This window comes from Cavia porcellus, unplaced genomic scaffold, assembly GCF_034190915.1.
Source record: "Cavia porcellus strain 051 isolate PalLab524CR breed Dunkin Hartley unplaced genomic scaffold, mCavPor4.1 scaffold_26, whole genome shotgun sequence".
In the NCBI taxonomy this organism is placed as follows: Eukaryota; Metazoa; Chordata; class Mammalia; order Rodentia; family Caviidae; genus Cavia; species Cavia porcellus.
The window spans coordinates 41,853,531-41,877,228 of record NW_026947509.1 but is presented as its reverse complement, the minus strand read 5'-3'; the positions used below and the strand labels follow the sequence as shown (position 1 = coordinate 41,877,228).

At 42.7% G+C, this 23,698-nt stretch overlaps 1 protein-coding gene across 5 annotated transcripts in view; it reads right to left on the bottom strand.

Annotated features, from left to right (window-relative positions):
* The window catches only part of LOC100713954 (cytochrome P450 20A1), a 62,701-nt gene extending 44,262 nt beyond the window's left edge, over positions 1–18,439 (bottom strand). For 2 of the 5 annotated variants that reach the window (XM_063237286.1, XM_063237285.1), the window contains exons 1-4: positions 18,281–18,439; positions 13,459–13,508; positions 12,718–12,884; positions 8,926–9,068 (exon numbers count right to left, since the gene is read on the bottom strand). In XM_063237286.1, the coding sequence (XP_063093356.1) occupies positions 8,926–9,068; positions 12,718–12,884; positions 13,459–13,508; positions 18,281–18,352 (432 nt within the window). In that variant the 5' untranslated portion in view covers positions 18,353–18,439. Of the gene's footprint in view, positions 1–8,925; positions 9,069–12,717; positions 12,885–13,458; positions 13,509–14,047; positions 14,191–17,722; positions 18,052–18,280 lie in introns of those variants that run through there. The other 3 variants (XM_063237287.1, XM_063237289.1, XM_003474449.5) reach the window with 3 other exon arrangements.
* Positions 18,440–23,698: the final 5,259 nt, after the last annotated feature.

Here is a 23,698-nt window from a genome sequence, read left to right as displayed (position 1 = left end):
GCTGCTGCCTTGTCTCCCCTGCCATGGGCTGTTTCTGCTCTGCAATGGTCCACTGCCATACTGCCCACTGTGCAACCAGCCATCTATGGATTGAAACCTCTATGAACTGTGAGCAAAAATAAACCTTTTATTCTTTAACTTGTGGATGTTGGTTAGTTTGTCTCAGCAATGAGAAAAGTTATTATTATGAAGCAGACCCTGGACAACAGCTCTAAACTGAAATACTTGTTTAATTAGAACATGGCCCCAAAGTCCCCGAAACATACGGGATTAAAGCACAGAAGAGAGAAGTTACACTCACAAAATGAAATGGATACGCTGGGAAGATGGCAGATCAATAAGCAGCAAAATAAAGAGCCTCTCTGAGAGAAACAGCTCAGATGCTGGAATAAAACATCTTGGAGAAGACCAGAAAGGGAAATGGATCCTCTCAACACAAGAAGAAATTAAAGAGAAAAAAAGAAAAGAAAAGAAAATCATGGACGGAAAACTGCAGCCAGACTCGCTCTCACCAGAGCAGGTCCCATTGTGTACAAAACACTGCTGGAATCTGAAGACCTGTGGTCATAGTGAAGTTGGGGGTTGGCAAGCTTAAGGGTCTCGGTGCAAGAAGCAGTCACAGAGGGGAGTGGCTGAGCTGAGAGCAGCACTCGGCTCGGAGATCTGTACTGGCTTGCAGTGAGTGTGCGGAAATCAGTCCTCCTGTGGGAGTGGGTGACTGGTTGGGTGACATTTTGGAGTTGGGCAGGATAAACCTGGAACCAGAACTGCAGCGGCTTCTAGCACAGAGCAGTCAGCCACTCCTAGCACAGAGCAGATTGGTGAGAAACACTTGGACTGAGTCTCACCTCTGTGTGTGATCCCATAGCAAAGGACAAGGTCTCCTAACCAGCTCTGTCCGTGCAGCACACACTAATGTGGTGAAGACTCCCAGAGCTTGACCAGCACAGGAAAAAGGGGCCAACCTGCCTTGTTACTGCCTGTACTTCATTGGTCATCAGCAGACTGAGAGGGCAGCAATCCCTAGCCAGCACGTTTCAGAGTAATCGTAGTCAATACAGAAAGTGCTGGGGACTTGCACTATCCACTCATCTGGAAGAAAATAGAAACATGACAAGAGGAAGAAACGAAAGGAAGTCTCCAACCCCGAACACAAACACTACTGCCCCAGGAGAGGTAAACACAGAAGAGGTTGAGGGTTGCACACCCGCAGTGTCTGAAAAAGCAGCCTCTGACTTATATGAAGAATTATCTTTGTGACACTCTAAAAGAACTAAAAATAGAAATTCTAATACAAGTAAAGGAAGATATAAGAAAAATAATAAAAGAAATGCTAAGTACCTCTCAAGAAGACACAGATGGAAGAATGGAGGGGCATAGAAAAAAGGAGAGAAACCTTTGATGAAGAATATAAAAAACAATCTAGAATACATGGAACAGATTCAGAGACTACCAGGAAATTAAAAACTCCATTGAAAGCTGGCAAAACTGCTTGAAAGAAACTAAAGATGGACTATCAAACCTTAAGGTTTGCAATGTGTGCTCGAGAAAGGAAAGATCTCTTAAAAATAACATGGAGGGGCTGGGGATTTAGCTAAGCGGCATAAGCGCCTGCCTTGCAAGCAGGCAGTCGTGAGTTCGATCCCTGGTACCGATAAAAACGAAAAAGACAAAAAAAAAAAAAAAAAAAAAAAAAAAAAAAGATGCTCTATATAAATAATATACTTAATCTGAAAAAAGGTTTATGGACTAAAAGTCAAACATGAGAAAATCATACTCCATGTGACAGGGATCTAGAAAAAAGTGGGGGTAGCTTAACCATCAGCTGCAGATTGGTTGGAAAGACATAACATTATTATACAATGAAGAGCTACTCAGCTATAAGGAGGGAAAACCTTGAGGCTCTTTTAGGTAAATGGATACAACTTGAGACCAAGTTCAGGGGTAAAAAGGTTCAGAGCCACTTAGATAATAGTGGGTTGCATCCCTAATTTAAAAACTAAAGGAGTTAGTGGGATGCAAAATATACTATGCACCCTAGGAAAGTGAAAGGGGAGGAATTGTCTACAAAGGGAAGGCAGAGGACATTGGTAATCTTGTATCATGATTTGAAACCCATATTGCTTTCATCGCTCTGTTTAGTTTGGTTATATTCTGTTCTAGTTTGTCTACTTGTACTAGATTTGAGGGCACAGACAGCTATTCCAAGATAGCAGGATATACTACGATAGCCATTTTTTTTTAACTTTTTTTTTTTTGGTCTTTTTCGTTTTTTATCAGTACCGGGGATCGAACTCACGACCGCCTGCTTGCAAGGCAGGTGCTTATGCCGCTGAGCTAAATCCCTAGCCCCTCCGATAACCATTTTTAATTTCCTATTAACTTAATCTGAAACCCTGTATTGCTTTCACTGCCTTGTGACTGATTTTATTTGAATCTGTCTTGTTCGATCACCATTTTCTCTTGAACGATTTTATTTGAATCTGTTATGTTTGATAGTATCAAGTCTGAGACTATAAGCAACTACTCTGAAGCCAATAAGATTCACTATGATACCTATTCTGGTTTAACTATTACCCTCTTTTGAAGTCCTATAATGTCTCCAATGTTTTGTATTTATTGATTTCGTTTTGTACTGCTATGTTCAATTTTATTGTACCTGATGATATGGGCAATTCTATTGAAGATAACAAGAGACATCATGGTAACCATTGTAGATCACCTCGTATTGTGATTTTAAATTATGTACTATATCTGTCCTTTTTTTTTTTTTTAAAGCCAGTCAAATTTAGCAGTGGGGGGGGTGGTATAACAACTTTAGTGACACTAATGTTAATAAGTTCTGATAGCCCACTGCCATCGGACCAGCCTGTCCTTTTGTTTTGAATGACCCAATTTTTTTCTCATTTTGTTTTATATTCTTTTCAAAGTAAAATAAAAAAAAAAAAATGAAATGGAGGGCCAGGGATTTGGCTCAGCGGTGTAAACGTCTGCCTGGCAAGTGCGAGGTCATGAGTTCAATCCCTGGTACCACCAAAAAAAAAAAAAAAAGAAAAGAAATGGAGCATTACACACAGCATTTAACCAAAGACGATCAGGATAGGAAAGAGAACTCAGAACAAAGTTGAGAAGCTTAAGGTCACTATAGGATTTAATTCAAAAGCAGAACTCAGCCTGGACCAAAAGCAAAAACAAAAAGAAAAATAAAAACACCAAAGCCCAGTGATGACAAACCTTTTAGAGCTTTGAATGATATAAGCAGCCTGCTGCAACATGCATGCCATAGTCATATGCAGCATACATCTTTTTTATGGTAGGATCTTGCTATGTGGTTTAGGTTGGCTTTGAACTCACTTTGTAGCTCAGGCTGGCCTCAATTTCCTGCCTCAGCCTCCTGTGTGCTGGGGTTAGAGATGTGCAACACCATGCCCAGCTTTACACAGCTTATTTTAAGTGAGTGTCCTGTGAAGATGGGTTTCAATGCTAGGCATAGTTGTAAACGCCTGTAATTCCAGCTACTCGGGGGGTGGAAGCAGAAAGAACACAGGGTGAGACCAGTCTGGGCAACTGAAAGAGACCTTCTCTCAAAATAAAACAAATTTTTTAAAAGCGGTTGGGGATATTGCCCAATGATAGAACCCTTGCCTAACGTGTGCCAGGTTTTAGGTTCAAGCCCCAGGACCATAAGGAGGAGAAGGAAGAGGAGAGAAGAAAGAGAAGGAAGAGAAGGAGGAAGAAGAAAAAGAGAAAGAAAGAAAGAAGACAAGGAACCACTGTTAGAGGAGGAGGCTACTCTTGAAAGCTACGAGCCTCACTAATGTTCCCGCTGATTAGTTGTTTAACTGCTTTGAGTGGTACCTAAATTAAGTGCCAGGCTTGTACAACAGTGCTGAAAACATAAACCCAAATCAAACTTCTCACATGTAGACCCAGCCTGTGAAACAAAGCTTGAAATCACAACAGCACAAAATGTGAAAACAGCAAACAAATTTCCCAGTGGGATTTGTCTTTGACCAGAGAGAAGAATGGATTATAAAGAAAAAGGGTTAGAAGTCTAGGGTCTGGGAGTGCAGCTCAGATACAGAGCACATGCTCAGCATGCATCAAGCCTTTGATTCGATGTCCAGCACCAACAAAAATTTTGTGGAGTGTAGTGGCACATGCCAGTAATCCCAGCCCTTGGGAGGCTGAGGCAGGAGAATTGCCATGAATTCAAGACCAGGCTGAACTACATACTCTGTCTCAAAAAAAAAAAAAAAAAAAGATAAGAAAATAGAGGGAGTCATAAAACATGGAGAAAGACAGTGTGATGGTGTATGCCAGTAATTCCAACACTCTGGGAAGCCAAGGCAAGAGGATCAAAAATTTGAGCCTAGCCTGGGTAATTTAGTGAGTTAAGAAGACCTTAACAAAAACAGACCAGAGCTGGGGATTTAGCTCAGTGGCGTAAGCGCCTGTCTGGCAAGTACAGGGTTGTGAGTTTGATCCCAGACACACACACAAAAACAAAAACAAAAAACACAGACTAGAAGGCTTGGGGATATAGCACAGCAGCATGGTGCTTGCTTGGAAAGTGCAACATGCTGAGTTTGATTCCTGATACCAAAAAAAAGGAAAAAAAATTGAAAAAAGGATTGGAGATGGTGCTCAGTATAAATGTCCTGAGCTCAATCCCCAGGATCCACCCTCTCCCCACAAAAACTAATAATACTAATAAAAGAGAAAGGTGTTTCTATTGTCACTAAGAGCAAAGCAGGAAAAATTCCTTGGAGTTATGGAATTAAATACAAAGCATTTCTGACAAATGCCATGGTGTTTAAGCAGAGTCCAAAGATTTTTACTGTAGTTATTAAGAAGGCAGTAACAGCAACTTCCGAGGAGAACAGTGAGAGTCATAGAAATAGCTACGGCAACCCAACTAGCAGCCCTTAAGATGCAGAGAACAGGTGAAGCAGAACCCGGAGCTACCAAACACAGATCTAGATACGCAATCTCGTCATAGCTCTGAGAGTACTGGCCACAAGTTACCAACAAACAGTGAAGGAGACCTAAGAAGCCTTCAGTTTGGCTTTAGACAAAACTGCAGAGGGGAACTAATGTGTTAATCGATGCTTCTGTTAACTCAGAAAGCCAGCCTCCAGTCTCAGATATGAAGTGTGAGTTTCAAACAGAACTCCAATAAGGAAAAAATGGCATTAAACATTTACCAAACCTAACTTTTGAAAGCAGAAACCATAAAGTATATAACATGCCTTCCTGAACCGGGCAGGGTGGCCCACTCCCATAATCCCAGCACTTAGGAGGCTGAGGCAGGAGGAGAGCTGTGAGTTTGAGACCAGCCTGGGCAATATAGAGTTCAAGGCCAGCTGAATTGCACAGTAAGATTCTGTCTCAAAAAACAGACAAATGAACAAACAAACCAAACCTCATAGCTACTCAAGAGCAAGAGGTATACTTGTAACGCAACTTAGGGAAGTGCTTATAATGTAGTTAGAACATTTTTAGGAGAAACAAAGTTACTGAAGAAGGGAAGAAAAAAAAAAGCCTGAAGCTGTCCATCTGGCTATTTTATGCTAAACATTTTGGGCCCTTTTAAAAAGCAGGTCTTCATGGTTATAATGTCCGGAATATACCTTAATATAATCCAAAGAAGACAAGAGAAGTAAGCAGAGGCATACTTGTAGCATACAAAGATGTTTAATGTAGCCCTCCAGATGAAGCAAGGACAGACCCATCAAGTATAAAGCTTTGCATGAAAGATGTTATGGTTTAGATCTAGTAAGTCTCCCAAATCTCTTGCACTCAGAGGCAGGCTTTTGGGAGGTGACTGGATTCTGGGGGTACCACACTTATCAGTGGATTCTTCTAGGCATTTGAGTCAGTAGCTGAGTGTGCCTTGCGGCCACCCAACTGTGAACTGAAGAACATGAGCCAAAATAAATCTCTCCTCCTTTAAATTGTGTGTGTCAGGCATTTGTCCCAGTAATGTTAAAGCGACTATGACAAAAGAGGAAATACATTAACCAAATTGGAAATTTTTTTTTGCGGTGTTGGTACAGGGATCAAACTCACAATCTGGTGCTTGCCAGGCAGGTGCTTACACCGCTGTGCCAAATCCCCAACCTTCTGAGTTGGAATATTAATAACAATAGGCATCTTCAGAGAACCTTCAGAGAACTTTCAGGAAAGGTTTAAGAAAGGAAGAACATTACTTGAACAGAATGGAAGGGCGACAGCAAATACACAGCAAGAGAAACTACTCACATGAAGAGAAAGGAGGTACTTCCTGGGTGCTTGTTGTATTGTTATTATCTCACTGAATCTTCCCAGCGATTTCTATTATCTCATTTTACAGAAGAGGAAACAAAACTTCACAAACTTTGTCAATTAACACAAAGATTCATGCAGATGTCAAAAGATACTAAAACTCTGAGTCTCTTGTAACCTGATGCCTAAGCCTCATACTTCTTCACTATGTAATAATGGTGTTTTCCAACAAGCCACATTTAACATACAACAAAATAAACAGTTTTGTTTTAAGTGCATGGGTTAGGTAAAATAGAAGGAAAACATAATCTAAGAAGGGAGAGAGATGGAAGAAATTGGATTTATGTTGTAAGGTAAATACTACCCAGGTTGTCATTAAAATTTAGAGAATGTATTCAGAGAAAGCAAAGCAACCTTAACTTAAAATAGAGGTTGGAGTAGAATCAGGCAAGGCTAGGAACAATGTTTCAGAGGAAAACAGCAAGCGTAGACTCTGAAGGTAAGAGAAGAGTCAAAGAATTGAGGGTATCTTACTTTTCCTGTTGTTGCTTTGCTTTGTTTGAGACAGGGCCTTGTTACATATTTTAGACCGGCCTTGGGCTCACTAAGTAACTCTGGATGGCTCTGAACTCTCAGCAATCCTCCCACCTCAGCCTCCTCAGTGCTGGGATTACAGGCATACACCGCCAGGCCCAGAATTAGGGTATGTTAGTTATTTCCTCTCACGGAGACACAACACCCAGTCCTCACACATTAAAAAAGGAAAGGTTTATTTTGGCTCATAGTTTGTAGAGGATTAAATCAGCTGGTTCCAAGACAAGACAAGCATGGCTGAAGAAAGCTGCTTATGGCCTAGCAGACAGGAAGCAGGGAGCATCAAGGGAAGAGCCGGGAAGGGAGCCACAACCTCCTGCTTGATGGTGATGTCCTGGTAACCACCTCTTCTGACAGGCCCCACCTCCCAACAGCCAGACAGCTTGGATCCCTCCACCCAGTCATCTCCCAAAGGGCCCACCTACAACCACAAGAGACTTTAGGAGATATCCAGGTTAATAAATTATAACAGAGGGACTTTAACTGATCAGTATTCAGTGATTTCGTAAATATTACTGAGGGCCTGCTCTATACTAGGAATCAAAACCTATCAAAATACTAATCCCCCTTCCATGGGGCATGCACCACAGGGAGGAGACAAACTTGCACAGAATTACCAATGTCACAGCGGCATCTATAAAGAGGACTCATAAATAAATTAGGGTAGCTGTGGATGGAAGGAAGGATTATTAGGGCTGGGGGTGTAGCTTAATAGTAGGGCACTTTCCTAGCTTATGTGAGCCCCTGGGTTCAATTCCTCCTCTGCAATTACAAAAACACAAAGGAGGAGAAGGAGAAATGATTCTGTAAAATTTAAAATCAGGCCAGGCATGGCGGAACACATGGCAAACCTAGCATTCAGGAAGCTGAGGTGAAGGACTGCCACAAGTTCAAGGCAAGCCTGGGACACAGTGAGTCTGAGACTAGCCTGAACTACACAGTAAAACCCAGTCTCAACAAAATGAAAGATTTGAAATCAGGAAAAGAATAAAGCACTGAGATGGACAGTTTGTTAGTGGAGGTATGACTGGCAATATTAGAACATGGTTTGGGACAGTCCTGAGGGGACACAGAAGACTGTCAGGTAACCTCAAGCTCAAGAGGGGACCCTTAGGGACCAAAACAAAATGGTACAGATCAGCACTGTTGTTGTCAGACACTGTGAATCATTTGTGGATCTTCAAAAGGCCAAGTTCCTCCAGTGATTCAACATGTACAAGGAGCAGCCTGATAATCAGTATTGCAATCAGAAGGACTGCTTGAAATGAGCTTGGATCATGTTTTGGGAAACTGGCTTAAGACTCTGGCCTGAGCTGGATATCGTGGTGCATACTGTAATCCCAGCAACTGGGAGGCTGAGACAGGAGGATTGCCATGAGTTTGAGGCCATCTGGGGCTACATAACAAGTTCAAGGTCAGCCTGAAGAGCTAGAGGTATAGCTCAGTGGTACAGTGCTTGCCTAAAAAGGTCCCCAGTTCAGTCCCCAGTTCAGTCCCCAGTACAGCAAAGCCAGCCTGAACTACATAGTGAGACCCTGTCTCAAAAAAACAAAACAAGACAGGGGCTGGGGGTTTAGCTCACTGGTGTAAGGATGGGCCTGGCAGGTATGAGGTTATGAGTTCGATCTCTGGTACCTCAAAAAAAAAAAAAAAAAAAAAAAAAAACAAGACAAAAAAAGTCTGACCTGACAGCAACACACAAACCAGCAGATTAGAGAAGTTCAGGTCTCTGGTCCATTCTTCCAGTTACACAGGAAGATGCAGGATGTAATTGAACGGTATAGCACTTGCCTAGCATGTGCGGGGCCCTGGGTTACATCCCCAGCACCACAGAAACAAACCAAAACCAAACAAATCCTTACAGGGTGAGTCTGCAATTCAGAATGCCGTTTTGTCTTTTGAATGTATGGGCTTTCTGTGTGTCTCATTTTGTTTTAAAATTTCAGGAGAAGAAAACAATCTGCTTAGAGAGACAAGGAAAAAGTGATGAAGACACATATCAAAAGCTTAACAACACTGTGATCCAATGCTGCGGTCCCCAGACTGACCTGCTCAGCACCTCACCTTTAGCAGGAGCTGGAAGTTCTTGTGCAGAGCCTCCGTCACACCACGGTCACACAGCCGCTCCCGCAGGTGGTGCTCGTCCATAGTCCCACCACCCGGCCAGTGACTTAGCAACGACTTCAGCATGGTTCCAAAAGGGTTGGCTGAAACAGACATGTCACAATAATCACTAAAACCCTGCTGGTGTGGTGTCACAGGCCTGTACTCCCATCACGCAAGAGGCTGAGGCAGGAGAATGGCTGGGAGTTCAGGCAGACCTGAACTACACAACCAGACCTTATCTCAAAGCAGAAACTAACAAACAAAACAACCCAAAAACAGTAATAACAAAACCTCCCAAGATCAAGAAGGGTAACTGATGAAGTGACAGCTACGATCACAGCAATCATTTTCTCACAACTCCCTTAACAGTGTCTTCTAAATATGAGCAGTTCAAGAGTCAAAGAAAATTGGCAAGAACACACTATCCTGACTGCAAATTCTACTGTGAGTCATAAACACTGGCATAAATTTTCTAAGTGACTACAATATCTTTGATTAAAAAAAAACCTCTACTGATACAGCACATATTAAGACAAAATGGGTAAGTTCATGATTGTCAAGTATTACATCTAAAATTATCTGAGTTCAAAAATTTCTCCACCCTGAAGCCAGGTGTGGTGGCACAAACCTGTAATCCCAGCACTCGGAAGCCTGAAGCAGAAGGATCACTGTGAGTCTGAGGCCAGCCTGGGCTTACAAAGTGAGTTTAAGGCCAGCCTAAATTGCACAGCGAGATTCTGCCTCAAAGAGACAAAAAAAAAAAAAAAAAAAAGAAGAATAAAAACCCACGTAAGCAATTCAAACTATGAAAAAAATATAAAGTAAAATTCACCCTAATTCTCGCTGCTCAGAGACACTCAAACAGCCACTATCATGTCTTAACAGAAAGACCAATCTGCTGGGTTTCCCCAGTAACTACCCTGCCCTTCCACAGAGTACTGCCTCAGCTCACCTGCAGGCCCGTTTGGGGCGTGCTAGCTGGCTCCCTACCCACCAGCACCACTGGAAAACTCAGTTTTGTCTTCCACAAATAGGGACATTTAATGCCTACTTTATAAGTCATTGTCCTTTGGATTAAATGAGGTAATATAATGGGGTGCAGAATAGTGCTGGCCTGTAAAATCTGCCACAAATACTTGATAAAATCAGCCTATATTATAATAGTAAGCCTGAAAGATTCTTTCATTCAGCTGTTGCTAAATATTTAAGCTGCTTCAAATTGTTATTATACTAAGATTCATTTCTCATGTGTGTGATTATCATCTGATGGATGAATTCCCTAAGACTTACTAAGTCAAAGGTCACTTGACCACTGATCCAGAGCCTACCTCAAATTCATACCGGGCTCTCCAGCCCTCATCTACTGTAACTTTCAGCTGTGTTTTCCCTCTCTTTTAATCAGGTGAAACTCTCATTTTTATTTGTTTCCAACAGATTAACTTGAAATCTTTTCATGTTTACTAGCCACTTGTATTTCTTCATTCGTAATTATTTTGGTGTTGCCCATTTTTCTACAAGTTTCGTGTTTGCTGTAGTCAGGGTTTGGAAGGAAAGCAATTTAATATAGGACACATAATTTATAGAATTGTTTTATAGCAATCACCCAAAGAGTCAAATATAGAAGTGTGCAGGAAATCTGTCAACGCAATAGAGACCCAAAGAATCCAGCTGAGGGTCTGGATCTTACGGCAATGTCCCAAGAATCCAGAAGACCTAGAGCCCAGGGCAATGTTCCTCCATGAGTCCAGTTGGAGGCCTAGAGCCCACAACAGTGTCTTATGCAAGTCAGTATCAAGGGTCTGCACTGGGAAGGCCAAAGGTCCATGGCAGAAGCTAGAGAAGACTGAGCCAGCAGGAGGAAGGGTCTGTTCCAAAAGGCTGAGGGATCTGCACTGGCGCCAGGAAGCAACGCTCAAGGTAAGGATCAGAGCTTCCCTAAAGAGAACTGCAGCCATCCTCAGCGATAACGAGGATCTGAGCTCTTCTGATGATGGTAACAGCTGACTTTATATCAGGAAAGCCAGTATGACAAGCTTCTCCAAGAGAACTAACAGCACCACCCCTTCCTCTCCACTTCTCCTTTTCATGTTGTTGGCAACAATCCTCAGGAGGGGCCTCGACACCCAGCACCACACTGACTCAGTTCAGCTGGGTGTTATAGGTTGATCATCAGTTGTCAACTGACCACAGCATTCTTTTTATATTTTTGGTTTTTTGAGACAAGATATTGCAATATAGTCCAAGCTAATCTTGAACTCACTTCAATCCTCCTGCCTCAGCCCCTCAAGTGCTGGGTGTGTTAGTTACTTTCATTGCCAAGACAAAATATCTGATGCCCAAAGTTAAAGAAGAAAAGATTCCTTTCACTCACAGATGGTAGAGGTCTCAGTTCTTAATCAGCTGGGTCCAAGGCAAAGTGGCACAAAACAGAAACACTTCATGGCAGCAGAAGGCAGCAAGGCAAGCTAGGGAGGGGACCTTTTATACTCTATCCAGGCTACCAGGATTAAGGCAGTGCCAAACCACTCAGAAGGCTGATTTAATTGTAAGACCTGCTTAATCCCAGCATCACACACTGTAGAGCCAGCCACCTCAGAAAAAGCCCCACCTATTATCACAGAAGGCTTCGGGCGAACATCTAGACACAAAGCCCCTGGCCCCCTACAGACGTATGCACATTCCTTTACACAAAAGGCATTTAGTCCATCTCTAAGAATTGCCAAAGTCATTTCAGCATTGCTGGAAAGGCCAAATCCCAAATTTCCTCTGAGATTTAAGGCAAACTCTTTGCTGAGAGCCCTTATACAAAGAAAAGAAAGTTAAATACTTCCAACATTCAATGGCACAAGATAGACATTTCTATTCCAAAAGATAGAAATAAGGCGGTACAAAGAAATGGGACCGCTAGGTGTGGTGGCACACTCTTGTAATCCCAGCACTCAGGAGGCTGAGGCAGGAGAATCATTCGAGACCAGCCTGGGCTACAAAGTGAGCTCAAGGCCAGCCTGAACTGCATAGTGAGACCCTGTCTCAAAAAGACAAAAAAGTAGCCTGTAGATTAATCTAGCTTCAAAATACAGTATACCAGTGATGGTGAACCTTTTAGAGACACATGCCTAACCTGAAACCCAAAATCCACTTATTTATTGTGAAGGACAGAAACACTACAATTAAACTTGAGTACTGGGTTTTTGGTGTTATTTTTGTTTTTGTTTTGTTTTGTTTGTACCGAGGATCAAACTCATGACCTTACGCTTACCAGGCAAGCACTTCAGCCACTAAACTAAATCCCCAACCTGAGTTTTAGTTTCAAATTAACATCTTTTGTCTTAGAAGAAAAAACAAGCAACATATGTGCCATAAGTTTGCCACCACTAGATGATGTTACAGGTTTTCCTTTATTAATGTCCTTTTCAGATTTTTTTCTGGTTGTTCATTATATATTTAATCTTCATGATGTACCCTTAAACTTTTGCTAATATAACTGGGGTTCAAATCTCAAATTATTCAGATTCTCCAAAAACTCCTATTATAATTTACCCTGAAGTTTTATTGGATAAGTCTATAAATTAATCAAAAATATAGTTTTACTACATTGTCTTAAGTGAGGTAAAATGAAGATCTGACCATAACTCTGTGTAGTATAAGGCATTCAATATATGTACCTATACTTATCCAAAACCAATGTACAGTTACTTACAAACATTTATGCTTCAAAAAAAAGTCAACTAATTAGAAGATGGAACTCACACATCCTGTTGGGGTTGATGTGCTGCTTCAGTACCTCGACAGTGCCCAGGCTGACCACGAGGCGCCTGCCAAACCAGAAAGAGCCCACAGGCCCGCATCTCTCGTGCAGATGGACCAGGAACTCATGCAGACTTCCACTGGTCAAGATATCGGGAAGATTGCCATCTCTGTTAAAAAATAAAACAGCATTTAACAGTATAACGACTAACCTTGAAAAATATAGAGAAACCACAGTTGACATTGAATTATAGGTAACAAATTTCCATGACATTTACATTATTCTGAAATTCAAAACTCAATTACATTTGCCTTTTTGCTAAGCATCTATTACAGATTTTTCTGAGATTTTTTTTGAGAATTCATAACACTTCAAAGTGAGTAAGAAAGGTACACTAGGAACATTTGTGCAGATTATGACTTTGGCGGCGCAGGCTAAAGATTATGGGATCACTTAGGGCAATGCATTCATTTTCCTTTCTAAACTCTATGTCTATTTTCAGCTTTCTCTGGCAAGAGGAAGCGAAAGCCATTAATGGTTTGGAGTTACACAGCCATCTTTTTAGTTCTTTTTCTTTTTTTTTTTTTTTTTTTTTAGTTCTCAACAAAGTTTACAATGTATGTACAGAAGTAAATTTAAAGTAAACGAGGAATTAAACAAGATAATCTAAAAATATGGTTTAACCAATCTAAAAATATCTTACCAAAAATGAAGAACTATTTTAGTACAAAAAGTATACTCACTTTTCTTCAGTTGGAGCAATCCCTGGAATCCCTGCAGCTTGTCTGGAAGCCTTTAAAAAAAAAAAAAAGTTTTGTCTTGTCTTGTTTTGTTTTGTTTTGCTTGAGACAGGGTCACACTATGTAGTTCAAACTGGCTTTCAATTTACTATGCAGCCCAGGCTACCACTGAACTTGCAGTGATCATCCTGCCTCAGCCTCCCCTTCCCGAGTTCTGAGATTGCAGGCATGTGTCATCCCCATGTGGCTTAAAAGAACAGTTTTGTACAATGAGTTATCATATATCGTATAAATCAGATGTGTTTATCAAGACAGGCAGAACCTTAAACAATGTTCTTCCTACTCAACTGAATCTAAGAAATTATTTCTGTATTAAACTTTAAAATATACATGGAAAGGAATTTAATATTCTTTTGTCAAATAAACTAAAATATTCTAAGACTATCCACTCTACATCAATTAATACCTGTCAAATACACTTTAATATATATCAAGTACACTGGTCCCAGCTGGTTTGGCTTTAAAAAAAGTCCATGCTCATAAATAGTTTCAATTCTGAAATAATTATGCTCCTTGTCATCAAAGAATTTACCAAAATACAACATGACTGCTGTGATCTGAAGGTTTGTGTCTCCCAAATGCACAGGCTGAAGCTCACTCCTGAGTGAGGGGATCACCAGCTGGGCCCTTCGAGGTACTGGGCAAGGAGCAGAGTCCGCTCTACGGGATTAGTGCCTAGAAGGAAGAATTGGAGGAACTTACCAGCTCTTCCCCGACCAACATGAGAACAGAGCACAAGCCACCAGGGACCAAGTGAAGTATGCTCTCCCCAGGAGCTGACCTCAGCCTCTGTAACCAGCAGAAATGAGGCCTGTGTTTCGAAGCCATTCAGTTCACTATATTGGAAGTGACTGTAGCCCAAACACCCTAAGACAACAATATTCGTCTTTTGCTTTGTGCAGTCATTATTTCCAGGACACCCAGTAAGGTATCTGGAACATAAATGTAATAAGCATTCTTCTTTTTTTGGGACAGGGTGTTGCTACCTAGTCTAGGTGGCCTTCTGGTGTTCTGCATGCTTGTGATTATTAATCCTTCTGGAAGAAGTCACGGATTCCCGATTCAGGAACAACACAATGGGAGTGTAACCTCTATACTTCTGAAGAGAAATGATTTCCAAAACAGAATTTTATTCCAAGCCAAAAGGTCATTCAGATGTAAAGACAGAACAGAGCTATCCAAACAGCAAGGTCGCATGAAACTTATCTTCCATGCACTCTTAGGAAGCTACCAGGAAACGATGCAGTGCAACAAATAAAGGAAATGAGGGGGACAAAGAGAACTGCATGGCACCTGGCAACACAGGTAAAAAGATTCCCACAATGGCCATGGAAGGCTAAGGGCCCTGCATCAGAGGACAGCAACCAGCGCTGCATGGGAGTGGTCAAGGGGTGGGGCAGGGGGAGCCACGGTGATGTTTCTTTACCATCTGGAGGACCTCACTAAGTGGTACCTTATACAAAAAATGTTAAAAGCATTTGCAAAAGACTACTGAGGGGCAAGAAAGTGTTAGACCTACTGCTATGCAAATAAGCACAGCTGACACCCCTCCAAATTGGCTCCCACAGCTCAGCACGAGCCTGGTGTGCTCTGGATGAGGTGACCGCTATCCCCATGATGAAGGTCATCATTAGGTACTGCAAATATAGTAATAAAAAAATATAAAAAAAGAATAATGAAACTAATACAAAACATGAGCCAGGTGTGGTGGAACACGCCTTATAATGTCAGCACTTGAGAGAGGCTGAGGCAGGAGGATCACTGCAAGTTTGAAGACAGCATGGGCTAGCTACAAAGTCAGTTCAAGAGCAGCCTGAACTGCAGTAAGACCCTCAAAAAAAAAAAAAAAAGTGACTGTCTTCAAAGCTGACAAGTTTAATGGTGTCATATCTTCAGTTGAGCTCTGGGAACTGACTTGGAAATCAGGATTTAAGAACACGTACCTAATTTTGCAGACGATCAAAGAAAGCACTGGCAGAGAGGGCAAAGTTTGTGCCCTTTCAGGGCACTCAGGAAGGGAAGGAGCTTAGATATGGCGACTACTGGAAGGTAACCCAATGATTACTGGGGCTCAGTCTCACTGCAAACCCTGGAGAATGGTATAAAATGTCTCTGGCCACACACAACTAACTTGGATCTGAAATGTAGCTGATCAGAACTGAATGCTCCAAATGTAAAATATAAATTGCATTTCTAACGCAGTACCAAAAAAAGTAAAAAAAAAAAATTGTCTTTTTTTTTTTTTTTGAGACATGGTCTTGCCCCTTGAGCTCACTCTGTAGCCCAGGCTGGTCTTGATCTTGCAATGATCTTCCTGCCTCAGCCTCCCAAGTGCTGGAATTTATCATTAATTTTTGTATCAATTGAATGTTGACCTCATAATATCTTAGATATCTGGGGTAAATAAAATATATTATTAAAATAAAAACAAGATGATTGCTATGGTACTATCTCCCACACTTTGTTAGCAGAAATTTGGGGTGATAATGCTCTCCTGTCCTTTATCTCCAAACCCACTAAATGAAAGTGAGGTACTCCAAGTTGGCATGTACTGGACCTAGTAAAATGTCTCCAATACTCACAGCCTCACCATTTCCATGTACCTTGAGACCAGATAGGATAGTGTTACTATGACTTTCTTATTTTTTGTTGTTGTTGTATACTTTTTAGTGATTTTCTTTCCCCCATCATTGAGGACGGAATCCAGGACCTTTCCACTGAGCTAACAACCCCAGTCCTTTGCATTTTTACTTTATTTTTTTTGTTTGTTTTTTGGAGGCAGGGTCTCGCGCTGTAATTCAGGCTGATTTTGGACACACTATTAGCCCAAGTTGGCCTCGAATCCCCTGCCTCAGTCTTCCAAGTGCTGGATTATGAGTGTGCACCATCACACCTGACAACCACCTTCTTCCTTGTGTTAAGATCCGACAGGAAGCCTTGGACTACCACTTTCAAATCTTCTCTCATACATCAGGATGGCAAACTTTTAGAGCTCTCCATGACAGCCATCTGGGGCACGCTTTCCATAGGTTCGCCACCACTGTGCCTAGACACTGTTTCTACAGAAGTTCATCTTCCCTGACCTAACTCTTTCCCATCTCAAATCTGCATCCTACCTCAGCAATTCATTGCCATGATCACATGCTAAGTCTCATGTTACCAACAACTTCAACACCACCAAAATTTTAATATCAGGCATGCAAATCTCTAATCACTTCCTATCTTTCCTTAGTATCTTGATTATTACCCTAGAGGAACTTTTAACTCACCTACTCAGGCACTCACTTCCCACTCCCCCCCCCAAGTTACATTTCATGCTGTCACTACCTCCACTTCTTTGCACATACTTTCCATTTCTTTTTCCTCTATCCTTTTGTCACAATCATCAGCAAAATTTTAATTCTGATAAAACCCAAAGTTCTATCCACTTTGCCTCTGAGCCACACAGTTAGCGAAAAGCACAGGCAAAGGAAGACACAGCCATACTGACTTGAGGATCACACTGTCATTTGGCAGCTAACTTGATAGACGACCTAAGGAAGCACAAAGCTGGCAGGAAGCACAAAGGTTGGTCGAAAGAGGAAGGCAGTTAAGTATGTTGACTACTTGAAGATAACCCAATGGGTCACGGAGCTCAGTCCCACTGAAAACCTTGCAGAAGAGCATAAAACAAGTGTGCTGCTTGGAAATCACGCACTGACCCCAGTGCATTCACTCTTCTAGTCTCCTGTGTTCACCAGTCATTGACTACCTCACTTTTATATTAAAAGCAACCAGAAGGCTGGGGATTTAGCTCAGCGGCATAAGCGCCTGCCTTGCAAGCAAGCAGTCAAGAGTTCGATCCCTAGTACCAATAAAAAGGAAAAAGACAAAAAAAAAAAAAAAAAAAAAAAAGTGTCTAAGAGCAACCAGAAGATAACTGCTACTTCACCCCGGCCTGGCCTGTCGTCCACACGTGTGCTCACACGTGTGCTCTTGTGGGCGCAGCCCTGATGCCACCCAACTGACAGCACGGAGACCATGGCTCCGGGGACTCTTCGTTTCAGCATTTGTTCTCCCCTCACTACAGGCCTCATCGACACATTAACGGATTTTAAAATTTCCTTATTTTCCTTTCCCTTCACTACCAGCCCCTTTTTACAACACACCTAGAGCTCTGTCTATATTTAATATTTCTAAACCCACGCCACTGAATGGCTCTTCCCACCTTTGAAAGTGTTCTCAGGTCGGGTACGTGATAAAACTTTCACGCCTTAATTCACTTATTTGCGACAATCGACTTAGCTGATTGCTCCCTTTATACTCCAAACATTTGGCCTCCTGGTATCTCTCTGTTCGCTGCTTCTCAGTTTCTTTGGTTGGCGCCTCTCTCGCCCTCCTCAACCTCTAAGCTCTGTGGAGTCCTGGACTCCATCCTGGGACCTCTCCATCCCCCAGGCCAGCGCCCCGCGCGCAGAACTTCCCAGGGCTGCTGCGCCCCGGGTTTCTATCCTGCGTCCCCGGGGCCGACGGAAGCGCGCGCTCTGCGGGAGCTAGAGCTGGGGCACAGCCCAATAGCCGGTGGGGCGGAAAGGACTCGCCGCGCCACGTGGGCCGCGCGCCGCGCCACGTGAACCCGCATAGGCACGTGTTCCCACGCCGCGCCGCAGGACGGGCTCTGGCCCGCGCCTCCCCTCAGGCCCGCCCCTCGCCGCCAGCCCGAGGCTGAGCATCGCAGATGCGGGCGACAGCGTTCAGAACTCCTCCGAGAGCCGAGATGGGTTACCGGGTAGAGGTAGAGGACTGCTCCCACCAACGCCAGCAAGAAGGTCACGGCGAAGATCGCGAAGTCCAACATAGTTCCTTAACCCGGGAGCCACGTCTCGGATCCTCTGCTCGGGCAGCAGCAGCCCAGCCTGGGGGGACTGGGGAATGAGCTGTGGGCGGGGCAGCCGCGGGCTCAATGAACCAATAGGCAGAGGCGGCGTGGCCGGCGCTGTGATGCGGCGGGAGGGAAAAGCAGTGGATCTCCGAAGAACCTGGAAAGCCTGGACCCACGCCCCAAACTTATGTAGGAGGTGACTCCAAAACTGACGTCCGCCAGAGCGCCTGGAATTTTCCCCAGTGGATTTAAAACGAAAACCTTTAAACAATGACTTTCAAAGTTTAGTGGCTAGCGCGTCCATTTCACCTGGGAAGGAGTTAGAAATGCAAATATTTGGCCCCCACCCCAAATTCTGAGTGGAACCACACGAGGGGACACTGCAATCTGGGGATTGTCTTGTTTTTTCCCAGCACTGGGGATGGCAGCATGGCCTTCGCACTGAGCTATCTTCCCGGTCCTTTTTGTTTTGTTGTTTTTGACGCAAGGACTGGCTAGCTTTCAGTCCTCCTGCCTCAGCTTCCCATCGTGCTGAGATCAGTAGCACAGTATGTATTTTGACAAAGCCTTCTCAGGGATATCGTTAAACACTTTACGTTAAACACTTAAAACCATTAAATCAAGCTAACCTACGTTGGGCAGATTCCTGGCACTGTTCTGCGCTGTTCGCTGGTGCATAGTGGTCCGAGGTTTGCTAGCTCTGGATGTTGGTAAATTCCTGGAATTTCTTAAGCTTCCATTTCCTACTTTGTAAAACAGTGACAGTAATATCACACTGAGTTGCCTGTAGGATTAAATTAGATATTTCATGAACGCCTCATGGAGCTCCTGGGGGAAGTGAACTGCTGCGCCCTGCTTAGCTCTTCAAACTCAGGAGGGAGACAGTGGAGGGAGAAGAAACTAGAACAAGAGTCAGGATGCAGAAAGCTGAGGTCAAGGTGGGGAAGGTCAGGAGCCCAACAACCAAGTGTCTTTACTCACACAACCAGCACAGGAAGAGTTCATGGAGCGTTTAAGGGGAGTGAGATGAGACAGAAATGCCAAACTCACGAGAAGCAGTGGCCTTGTTCTGAATCCCCGAGGTGCACACAGCTTCCCCCGCAGCACTAAATGGCGCTGTGCAGGGCAGTGTTTCGCAGTAGTTGCTCTGGGCATCGGGAGGGGTTTTGACAATAGCTGGTCTAGGACATGGCCGCTGCTTATTGGTATGCCTTTTAGTGAAAGCATCCCAAAACTATTTGTAGGTTTTACAGGTCTGATAACTTGAAATGTCAAAAACGGGCAGCAATTCAGCCAGACAAATCATTCCAGACCGAATTTCAGCTGCCTGGATAAATGTCTGTTTACATAAGCATGAAACATGGCATCTTGAAAGTCCCAAATCTTTTGTTGTCTATAGCAAATATAATGAAACATTGCTTTTTAAATAATTCACAGCATAAATTTCACCGTTTGTGTTAATTTTTGAGATAGATCTCTCTGTGTAGCCCAGGCTGGCCTCAATTTATGGATACTGCTGGGACTAAGGGCTACAGTCTACAGCCCCAGCAGGAATGGTGCTTTTAACTCTGGGTATTAGTTCCAAGGCATGCATGCTTGTGAAGTGAGTTTTTTCTTCTCTTTTGTTTAAAGGCAGCGCTGGGAATTAAATGCAGGCTGTGAAATAAGAAACAGGCAGCTCTGTCACAGCTCCACCCCGAGTTCTGTAAGGCAGAGGCTTGTTTGCAATTCTGTTGTTGTTTTATTTAAAGAGCACAATACATTTAATGGGGAAAGAAAACAATCTGTTAGGGCTGGAGATTTAGCTCAGCGGTGTAAGCACTTGCCTGGCAAGCATGAGGTTGTGAATTTGATCCCTGGTACAAAACAAACAAACAAACAAAAAACGCAGAGAGAGATAAAAGAGTGGGTTGCCAAGGACTCTGCCTTCTCTAGGGATTTTAGAAAATAGATCCATAATGTGAGGCAGGTCCAAGGTGGGGAAAAATGGGAACTTGCAAAACAGGCATGAGGTGGGACACAACTGTGGTCAACCAATAAGATCACTAGCATAATATTGATTATATCGGGTAATATTGATTAAATTAGGATCAAGTGGGGATATGTGCTTAGAATATCCATCCCTGATGTTTATCCTGAGTCCATTTGCTTTATTTCTTGAGCTTTGGCCTGCAGAGGAGGCGCCTGTCTCTCCCACAGTTGCAAGGTGCTGACTCCTTTGAGGGTTCAGCTCTGTCTGACTGCCTGTAATGTTCTTATCTGACTGAGCTGCCTATAACAGCAGAGCCTTGCAGGACTGGGGCAAAGTTCTCCAGAAGGTTGTATATTCTTTGCGTCAGAGTCCACTGTGTCTCCCATAACCAGAATTCACGGGTCAGGAACTAAGGGATAAAAGTGGAAATGGTACCACTCACCATTCTCTTACTGATCCACCAGAAAAATTTCTACTTTTATTCCCATAAACTTACATCCTGCTGACCTAGAAGTGTTACTTCTAGAGGGAGAAACAATAAAGCCATTGAACTTGTAGCTAAGGTCATTTTGGGTTCCACAAACCTCTCATTAAACAAGCTAAAAACAGGGGTTGGGGATTTAGCTCAGCGGCGTAAGTGCCTGCAGGCAGTTGTGAGTTTGATCGCCAGTACCCGATAAAAAGGAATAAGACCAAAAAAAAGCAGGCAGTCGTGAGTTTGATCCCCAGTACCGATAAAAAGAAATAAGACAAAAAAAAAAAAAAAGGGAGTAATTGTGTTGATGTGTGGTGGATTCAGACTGTCAACAGAAAATTGGACTATTATTCCATAATAGAGGACAAGCATAATATACTGGAGGTGTAGGGGATCCCTTAGAAGATCAGGGGGGAAAGGATCAATCCAGACCAGATGAAAAATGGCCCAGAACCTTCAAAAAGGAAAGCACGGGTTGCTTTGGCAGGAAAAGAACCAAGACTTGCTTAGGGCTTGCTGAGGCCTAGGGAATAAAGAATGGGTACTTAGAAGATAGTTGTAAATACCAGGTACAACAATGAGGATTGTAATTTATGTCCTCTCCTATTTCGTTAATATACTTGTGAGTACACAATCAGGTATCTTTATTGTCTTCCATTATAACAATGTTGATAGACTTAGTATTGGTTCTTAAAGTTTTGTTAAACCTATATTATAGTGTTTAAGTTATGAAATGTCCTTTTAAGTTATAAAACTTATAATGTTACATTGTTCATTGTTTAAGTGGTGTAAGCAGTAAACATCACCAAAAGAAAAAATTTGCTTTCTGTTCTCAGGAGGGAATTAGTGCAGTTCCTTTTGTATGCAGGATAGTTGTATCTCGTTAAGCATAATATAAACTTCCTATCATATCTGGAGTCTAGGTATGATACAAGGAAATGTGTCTGGTTATCATGTTGAGAAAGGGTGGATTCTGATAGTTACTTGTAGTGCTAACTTAAATAAGAAGCGCCTAGCAGATTGGTTTAGCACAGTTCTAGGTGTCTCTGGATACTGATTTACTGAAGAGGGGAGACCCAACCTGGTGTGGGTGGCACCAACTGATAGGCTTGTAGACTGGATGGAATAAAAAGGGAGAGAAGGAGGAAATCTCACTTTGCTTCTGCAGAGTAGCTCCAGTATTTGCCACAGCCTTTGGACATCCAGCCTTTTGGACTCTTTGGCTTCTGATATTAACTCGCACAGGAGCTCCAGGCCTTAGGCTTTTGTCTAGATCCTCTGGCTCTTCAGTGCAAAAATGACCTTTTTGCATTCTTTCTCCTGTGACTCTACAAGTGGCCAATGTAAGCCTGCCACTGTTAGCCTTCACCCCAAGCTGCATCCCTAATCATTTTATCTTTACACAGGGTCTCACTAAGTACTAAGTTGCCCAAGATGGGCTTGAATTTTTTATTCTTTTCAGCTTCCCAGAATATTGGGATTATTCCCAGCTACATTTTCTATTACAAATTATGTTTGCTTCATTATATTTAAACAAAAATAGTGACTTTAGTACAGTGAGCTCTGTGGATGATATGTAAGACAACTTTGAGGAATAGATGAATATTGAGTTCAGAAAGAATGAGCACTGGGGGCTGGGGATTTAGCTCAGCGGCATAAGCGCCTGCCTTGGAAGCAGGCAGTCGTGAATTCGATCCCTGGTACCGGTAAAAACGAAAAAGACCAAAATAAATAAATAAATAAATAAATATACTGGATTATAAATTAGTAAATTTACATTCCAACTTGTCATTCTCATAAACTGTTAATTTGCTACTCTTGATAATATTTATGCTTAGAATAAGGACCGGAGGTCCCCTGAAAAGTACCTCAGCCATCCTCAGTGACAGTGAGGTGCTGAGCTCCTCTGCCAATGAGAACAGCTGAGTACATATCAGGAAGCCAGTGTGACAAGCTTCTCTTGGAGATTAAACAGCACATGTCTTTCCCTCTGGAGCCAGGAAGCAATGCTCAATGTAAGGACCAGAGCTCCCCCAAAGTGAACTGCAGCCACTCTCAGTGACAAAGTCCCGAGCCTCTCCAATGGTAATGGCCTTGTTCATAACAGGGGAGCCAGCGTGACAAGTTCCTCTGGGAGAACCCACAACACTACTCTTCCTTTCCACATCTCCTTTTATGCTGGCAACTTTCCTTAGGTGGGCCACCTACACTCAGCACTAGGCTGATTTAATTCAGCTGGTGTTAAGTTGATCACCAGGTTTTAATCCCTAAGAGATGGTTATGTGACATATGCCAATTTAGTGTAAACAATCTTATGGGGCAGAGGGGACACAATGGCAAACATCTCTGAGAATAATTTATTATTGATTCTGCTGACCGTTGTCCTGCAGATCTGTTCTAAATGTAAGCATGCATTTCAGGAGCCATGGAACAGTTGTTCTCAATGACCATTTTCACATTTACTTCACTCCTTTGGCCAAAGCATACTCACAAGTCTTTTGTTTGTTTTGTAATCTAAACTCAGTAAAGGGAGAACAGTACACGTAGAAGGCTTGATGGGCTTAATGCAGGAAGATCATCGTGGCTTCCAGACAGAGTCCATTGGGACAGCATTCAGAGTGCTCTTAGGACTGCAAGAAAGAATGGAACAAAGATTATTCCTCTGCTATAAGAACCCAAATGTGAAGGTTGATGACAGAGAGCTAACTTTTAAGATTGAGCCAATAGGCAAGATCATTGAGATGATGCAAAATAATGTTGGCAGCCTTCACTTGAAGTTACGAAGTTGGGCTTGAAGTCAGCCCTGGAGATTGATAGTAGCTCTTTCTGTACCAGTATGAGAGGCACCACGGAGAAGGTGTTGAGCCAGCTCCCA